Source organism: Haemaphysalis longicornis, unplaced genomic scaffold (assembly GCF_048455015.1).
Source record: "Haemaphysalis longicornis isolate Haplotype H1 unplaced genomic scaffold, Haemaphysalis longicornis Haplotype H1 scaffold_6, whole genome shotgun sequence".
In the NCBI taxonomy this organism is placed as follows: Eukaryota; Metazoa; Arthropoda; class Arachnida; order Ixodida; family Ixodidae; genus Haemaphysalis; species Haemaphysalis longicornis.
Window position 1 is genome coordinate 51,194,697 of NW_027526407.1, and position 8,423 is coordinate 51,203,119.

The 8,423-nt window shown below is 48.6% G+C and overlaps 1 protein-coding gene across 1 annotated transcript; it reads left to right on the top strand.

The window, feature by feature from the left end:
* The first annotated feature begins 121 nt into the window (after positions 1-121).
* Bai (Transmembrane emp24 domain-containing protein bai) lies at positions 122-8,423 on the top strand. Its single transcript, XM_077674294.1, has 3 exons — positions 122-396; positions 911-1,135; positions 8,105-8,423. The coding sequence occupies exons 1-3, from the start codon at positions 217-219 to the stop codon at positions 8,318-8,320; spliced, it is 621 nt and encodes a 206-aa protein (XP_077530420.1). The 5' UTR covers positions 122-216; the 3' UTR covers positions 8,321-8,423.

Here is an 8,423-nt window from a genome sequence, read left to right on the forward strand (position 1 = left end):
ACTCCTCACTTTCTATATACAAATAAATCTGAGCAAAATATTAATAGTCAAAAGATTTATATTATTTATTCACACGTAACTTGCGCCAGCTGAAGCAAGCCGACGGCGGCCAATCTCCAATCCACAAACGCGATCATCGGCTTCATCCGCTTTCGGCGTTGTTCCACGTCAGTGTGCAGCCGCTCCGTAACGCCGTCTTCGCGGCTTTCCATTACAATGGTGTCTTACGTGACGTTATTATCGGTTCTGTGTTTATACGTGAGCATAGCGCACGGGATACGCTTCCACCTAAAACCGAACACTAAGCGATGCCTCAAGGACGAAGTGCTCAAAGACGTCCTCGTTTCAGGAGAGTACCATGCCAACGAGTCGCCGGGCCACAAAACAGAACTCACGGTGAGCAGCAGACCGCCTAGCGCGTGGCAGTATTATAGATCGTCTGCACTGCGCGGAACAGTTTTTCTGCACTAACCGCACATCTCGCGGCCGAGTTGCGCGCTAGTTTTCCCGAACCATCGTGCACGCTGTCTGATGAGTCGGTTGTTTATCTCCGTACGGTACGTGGATTTTGCTGACGGTTGTTTTTCTGTCTATCGCGGTAAGCCGTTCTGCATCACGACGCTAACCGTTGCTTTGGGCCCCGTCTTTAACTTGTTAAACTTCGGGCATCGTTCATCCGTCCATACGCGCGAACTTTCCAGCTGCGTCATTTGCATAACTTGCCACGCCAAAAAAACATTGCCCCGGGGGCGAATTTTCTGTCGACTAACATTGCGGCCTTATTTACGTGTTCGTAAGAGCACCAGAGACGGCAACTTTGGTCAAAGCGAAACTTCTGGCGCAGGCTTTCTTATCTGCCGCCGCTGTGACCATATCTTTCAACGCGGCTGTTTTTACTCAACATACGCAGGTCAAGGACAGCAACGGGCACATCCTTTACCACAAGGATGAGATTAAGGATGGCAAGTTCGCCTTCACCACAGACGCGTACGACGTGTACGAGGTGTGCTTCGTCACCAAGATGCCCAGCGAGGTAAAAGGCGGCGACCGGGAGATTCAGCTGCTGCTGAAGCACGGCGCTGAAGCCAAGAACTACCAGGGCCTTGCTGAGGTCGGAAAGCTGAAGCCACTGGAGGTGAGTGGCTTTTGGATTGCCTTCATTCGGCTTGTCTCTGTGTGAGGCTGGTCAGCAGACAGGCTTGCATAGTCTTTCCGGTTTGCCTCACAAGTTGTCTTTCAGGGGACCACTAATAATGCTGGTGATATCCTTGGTGTCTTTAGTGCACACCCACAATGGGGGATTGGCCAACACCAAAGCGTTGGCCTGCAGGCCAATTGGAGCTTATAGGTTTAATTTTGTTTTCCGGAAAAGAAAATAGGGGAGTGAAATGAAATAAAGTGCACAGTGATGAAAACCTGAATTACCCAATAAGTATGGTCTTCGTAGCGATTGAAGCGACCTGTCGCTTGAACAAAATAACTTGAATGAAATTGCGAATCTTCCCTTTTGCATAACCAAGATTTGCGGCTTTAAAAAACGGAAGAAGTGGCAGTAAGAGGGGCATACCCATACGGTTAATTGGCCCCTCTAAAAGGAACTGCCGAAATGCTGCTGGAGCAAAAACTAATAGTGATAATGGTGATAGTTATAACTTTCGCTCATGCCAGTCGCCCAAGGTTGCATGCAGTGGTGTGAAAAGTGTATCTGGAGAGTGTAAACTGGAGCTATTTGGTACATTACGAAATTGGAACAGACTGCTTTTGTGACCCTACTGATGAGCGCTGTGAAATACTTGCAGTTTGAGTCCAAACCACAATTATTTAGTAGCACACCCCTGTTATGGTCAACAGTTGTCATGTTAGGTTCCCTTCCGTAGTGGTAAACAAATATAGAAATGAGCACAGCAAACTACAAGAAAACGTAGCTGTTGATGGAACATGCTACCCGCTTATTTGGTCGTGCTTTACCGCTAACACGCGCTGTGTACCATAGCCGCACAGTGCCAGCATTCCCAGAGTTGCTGTCCTCAGGTTTCATTCTCGAGATCACTGTCCAATGCGGGACTTTTTGAACAAATTTATGCCACAGAGCTCTTTGCTCGATTCGGAGAAGTCAGTTTCAGCTTCCGAGTTGCCCTGTACACCTCTAGGCGTGCTTTCCGTTCAATAGGTACAAGTGGTCGGTTGCTAGCTGACACCATTTTTGATTCCCCTATTCGACCCAGCGTTCTTTGAATAAATCACGTGAGCAGAGTTCATCACACAGGTTGAAATGGTGCTGAACAGTTTCTATGACCTGTTCAGTTAATCACATGGTCAGGTTAAAGCGCATGTAGCCCATATTCTGAATTTATTCAGCCACTTTGCAGTAATCTTTCTTATACAGTCGAATCCCGCTACAACGAAATTGACGGGACGTGCGAAAAATTTCGTTGAAGCGAAAATTCGTTGAGGCGAAATCTGCCCCAACACACCACGGAAAGGCCAGAAAAATAGCCCCGTACGTTTCCGCAACATTGGCAGCATAATACAATGTTTAGAAAAAGGAGTGACGCGCAAGAACTCATGTTTATTTGGATAACAAACATACCAATGGTTATCTGTTTTTTCACCACCCAAAGAACGCGTTACGGAGGGGGGTGAAGATATGCAGGCGCAAAACGTATCGCTGTACAACAAGGCATGCCCACCGAGCTGATTACTTGCAGATAACTGTTAGGCCGTCGGAAGCCCCCCTCTCGCTTGTGGCAGGAGCAGTGCCATTATCTCATCCTCCGACAGGGCACGGCAGCTACTGACCTTGGCAGGCAAGACGCGCGCTTGCATTTAACATGACCGCGCGCCTGCGACTAAGATAGGATGACTAGGCTTCAAGACCAAACACGCAAACATGATTTTTGCTCTTGGCTATGAAGAATGGTAGAAGGAAAACGGCAAGGACAGCTGCTCACAACGCATACATGACGGCACCGCGCCAGCAGCGGAGCACATTCATGCAATTTCAACTGGATACGGATTGGCTGTAGCCAGCTGTAGCTCTGGGGCTCCGCCTTGGCGAAGTGGGCCTGCGCCTCGTGTAAAGACGGCCGGCCACATCGTTATCACCATCAAGCAATGGCGTGCGCCTATGAGTTATTTTTTGTTTTGTTTTGGGTGGCGGTGTGGTCGCAACGCGCATGTTTTCGGTGAAACTAAGCGTCCTGAATGTATAAAAAGTTACAGATAGCTGGCGCTGTGCTTATTTTATTGTAAAATAATTGTTCGAACCCAGCCCAAATCATCTAAAATTTCGTTGAAGCGAAAGCAAGCCAGACAAATGGTTTGTTGTGGCGAGGACTTTGTTGCATTGACTTCTATGGCTAGCTGACGGGGAATTGGAAATATTTCGTTGAAGCGGAAATTTCGTTGTAGCGGGGTTCGACTGTAGCGCTTTCCATTGGGCGAACAGGAGCACTTCTAACTACACCCAAAGTGCTCTCGCGAGTTCTGGCGTCTTCCAGTGGTCGGGCAGGAGCAGGGACGTTGTGTTTCATTGGTCGAGGAGGAGCACTTTTTTGGCGCCGAGAGCAGTTCTCGGTGCTCCGTCGCCAGCGGCGGAGTAACAGGGAACGCCGAGGAAGTCACGACCTCTTTTACGTCATTTCTGGTTTTATCCCCGGGTGGCAGAGGATAAATGGCGGAATCCAGCAGCCGCAATAGTCGCTCAGTGCGTACGGCAGCAGCTAAGCGCAGCTGTCTGGACGATGCTGCTACTTTTAGAGGATGAAAGCAACACAGATTGAAGCGCAAACTCATCATCGGACAGCAGCAGCAGCAGCGACGACGACGACGATTTGACATTGCATGAGTTTATGTTCGAGCACCTGTTCACCCCGCCGAAGCAGTGACCGAAGGTAGAGTCGTATCTGGAAAAGACGGCGGAAGCTGTTATCGTTCGCAGCTAATTTTAGGGAGATACGATGGTGGCCCTACCATGGACATGAACATCCGCTCGGCTTCTTCATTCGTCGCCATGCGGAAGGCAGACACAAAACCACCGGCACGTATCTGGCAAAACTGGTGAGGAACGGCATGTGGACAACACGAGCGCGCAAAATGCTCCGGGAAGCGAGAGCGGGAAAAGTTTGGTCACATGACTCTTGACATCACGCCCTCCCCCTCTTTTCACTGCTCCCGGAGCAGCGCGAATGTTTCATTCGCGGAACGAAAGCACACGTCCCCGTTACTCCCGTGTGCTGCTCTGGCTGCTCGCTCCATTTGCTCCTGTTCTCCCAATGGAATTCGCCATTAGGGAGAATTTTTTTGTTGTGGTTTTTCTATCCTCCTTGCTAGTTTGGTGGCATTAGTCATCGCTACGCTCCCGAAATTCCGCAGAATGTTACTAGTTGGATTGTGAGTCTATGTCAATTGAAAAATGGATCTGCATCAAAATTCAAGCACTCAGATAGCATCGAACCACGTTGCAAACCACTGTAAGATCACAGTAATTCACTCGATAGCCGCGAAGGCTGCCTCATGTTTTCTCATCTTCCAGACTCTAGTATTAAACTAAGATTCTAACATGACAATTGAAGTTTCTATCTATCCATCTCTCTCTACCATCTGTGAAGTGGTAAAATGGAGGATTATTTGAGTTGAATTTTAAAAACCCTGCTATGCCTTTTGTAAGGTACTTTTTGAGCACTGCAATGCCTGCTCATGTCGTGCAGAGATGGATGCAAAAACAGTAATTAAGCTTAGTGCAAAAATAAAAACTTTTCAATTTTTAACCACAAAAATACAAGAAAATGATGCCCTAAAGAGTAACGACATCAAAGAGGGTGGAAAATGCTCCGCAGGCCAAGCCACCATGGCCTTAGGACTTCCAGAACCTCACATTTTTAGCTGTTTTCACCACTCCCATTGCATCAAAACATTAAGGTAGATGCAAAAGTGAGAAGCGGCTATTCAATTTTCGCAAAAGCAGTGCACTGCCACAACCAGGGGTGAGACAGCTGCACATATTGTGCAGTTTTAATACCAATTTGTTTCCCTGCGCCAAGCTGCTCCAAAAGCTTGAAAATATCAAAAATTGTGCCAAACTACTCCAAAACAGTCTGAGAGCCAAGGATTCTAACGTTCCTGTCAGTTGCAGTGGGGAAAAATTCTTACTGGCGGCATAATTTTCCGGCACTCCCAGGGTGATGCTGTTTGTAAAGGTTTCATTGATTGATCGTTCACTAAGAAGCCGGCATAAAATTGTCCCCAAGATAGCTTTTTCAAAAGTCACAATGTTGGGTAGCACATGTTATATTCTGTGAGTTTGTAAAGTTTTCCCATCGAAAACCACTGCAAAGCCCTGTAGGAACAATACTTATGTGCACTGAGGTGACAAACTACTTGTGCAATGAAAAAACGGCAATTTTCGGAGTGTTGTATCTCCGGAACGACACCACTGGGCATCGTCATCTTGGTGTGGTGAAGATTGGAAAACATGGCCTCCAGGCGAAGCAGTTGCTCATGTTTCAGGCAGAGTGCTCTTCGCCGATTTCGACTGTGGTTTTGGTTATGGGAGTGGCTGGGTTTACATTCAGTCGTTTTATCTGTTGCTTGAAGTTGCGCGACTAAGACGGGAGTTCATCAAAAAACAACGTGGTGCCAGCGAATTCACCGTCTTCCGGCCCTGATTGTGAGGAGCGGTGCGTGCTTGAAGTGAAATTTCAGACTCGTTGCAGTGTTATAAAACGCTGAGTTATTGCTGCCTTTGACAGCGAGCGGCGGGAATGGGACGATCGACACTGCAGAAGTGGCGGCGCAGGCTACATCGCTGCAAAATGTCCAAGCAGTGTTCATAACGGGACGGGCTATTATTGCACGCTAGCAATAATGGTTCATCTATCTGAAGTGAAATTTAACGCCAAGATGGAGGTGGCTAAACATACCAGCGTTACTCAAACTACGATCGTAGTGAACGTGCACCTTGGGGATTGAAATCGGAGGGCTGGTGGGGTGCGACGACTGTCACCTCACTTTGCGCAACTCTTGCCGCCGTGGCTCTACACTTGTGCGTAAAGCCCAGTCTGGGATTACAAAAATAATAATTTAGGCATTCACATGATAACAGAAATGCCTTACAATTGCGTAGTTTTTCTATTCGATATACTCAACGGCGCTCCACGCTATCTATGCAAAGAGCCCAAGAATTTAAAAATGGTTGGTACAAATGTGCAGTTCTCACCTTGTAATACTCTGGTAGAAAAACTTTATTGAAAGGCTGTTTCAGTGTTATGTACGTTCAAAACCGATTAAAAAGTGCACTCTGCCCCCCCCCCCCCTCCACCCCCTTCCTGAGTTGCTAAAAATTTGATTTTTTAGGCTCCTAATGGAACATAATAATTGTCGTTCTTCTGCTCCAAAATCGAGATTTCGCTGCTCCAAAAACTGCTCCCAAATTTGGTTCAGCTGTCTCACCCCTGCACAACTCATAGGGGTGTGGAGAAAATTTTAAGTGTATCTGCTCATTAAGAATACAAGTGTGAAAAGAAGATATTAGTTTTTTTTCTTTATTTCGAAAGTTTGCTCTTCAGTATAGTGCAGTGGAGATGAGTAGGGCAAAATGTACTGAATCTACCGAATCAAGTTGTTCTCAGCAATGAAGTCAGAGGCTACGGGGATACAGTCCCAAAACTGTTTGTCTGCTTACTATGTTGGAAATGCTGGATACCACGGCAAGCCACAGGGCCAAATGGTTCTCGTCAATGTAGTGGCCAAGTGTGGGTAACCGACACAAATCCTCCGTGATGCCATTTCTTCTTCACAGCGGGTGAGCCCGCCCGGAAGATTTGATCCAGACGGTGGAATAAGTGCACAAGTGGAGTGCTGAACGTCTTCTCAATTTCCAATCTCAGTTTTCCAGTTGGTGGGAAATGCCAATCGTCATTTGCGTCTATCTCTGTATGGCATTTAGAACAGACGCAGTGTCTAATAAAGAGAAGCGTTGGGGGAGGAGTCTTTGCAGCTCTCATAACTGCACTTCTTTGGGTAGCGTAAGCTACACTGGCCGAGGTTGAGCGGTTTTGCGTGTGCCGTGAAGGGCCGTTCTGCGCATGCACGAGAAGCATTGGATTGCTTTGAATCGGATTGGCTTGGATTGGATTAAATTGGATTGTGTTGTATTGAAATCCAATCCGATTGGAGTACGGGTGCTGAACCTTAGCTCGCGCTACGTATATCCTGGCATAGCCGAGCTAAGCCAGTCGGCGGCATCTTAGCCTTCAACCCAGCGTCCCGGCTAATTGTGGTTGTAGCGCCATATCCTCCCCTGGCGAGCCTGGGCGGGCAAAAGTGAGTTCTAATTGCCATAGCAACGTCACCGCCATCTTGAGCTTGGAGGCATACTAATTGTCATGGCAACACCGCGAGGAGGCGCAAAATGGGGAGGGTGCTGATACTTTCCTCCTCTCCCTTCTTCCCCCCGCTCTGCTGCTGGTCCCGCGCCCTTTGCGCCGCCCGCAAGGCCTCGCCGAGACCAGTGCGCAGTAAGACAGCAGCCGAAATCGCACTTCAACACTTTATTCATGTTACGAAAATACGACTGAGCACAAACGCAACGTGCCGCGATAAGCACTGGTGTACGACACGGCATAGCTTAAGTTGACATCGAACACGGTAGACGTTGTTGTACAGCTCTTTGCACACCCGCGCTATCGTTCAGATTAATATCGCGCTTTACGAACGAGTGTCTCGCCTTTTGCTAACACGAACCAAACTCACCTCTTGCTGCGCTTCGTCCCTGTGCATGGGGCATATAACCGCTCTTCTGTGGTCTTCAGAACGCTGACACAATTTCTACTATGCCACGACGCGCACGCGAGCCCCGCGGCTTCTCAGCGCACCGCCACCGCTGTTGCTCTGGCAGCTGTGGCGACCGTTATCCCGTTGGCACGCATGCACGCCTGAAGTCGTGCCGGGAAGAGGCAGAGTGGGAAAAACAATGGGAGGAGGAGGAGTGTTTTGCTCGCCCAGCACTGCTGCGACTTGGAGCGGGTAAATCAAAGAGGAACTAGCAGAAAGACACCTCGGACTGGCTAAGCCACTGCTAATTTTTTTTTTCTTCCTTGACCAGATGAAGCTGCAGCAGCTGGAGGACCTGTCGGAGGCGGTGGTGAAGGACTTTGCCTACATGCGGCAGCGAGAAGAGGAGATGCGCGACACCAACGAGTCGACCAACTCGCGCGTCCTCTACTTCTCCATCTTCTCCATGTGCTGCCTGCTGGGACTGGCCACGTGGCAGGTGCTCTACCTGCGGCGCTTCTTCAAGGCCAAGAAGCTTATCGAGTAGAGCAAGGGGATTGGCCGAGGGGGGAGGGGGGATGGGCCGTCATCAGAGGTGTGGGGGCTGTACACACAGGGGCAATAAAAGAACAAAATCGAAAGACACTTCA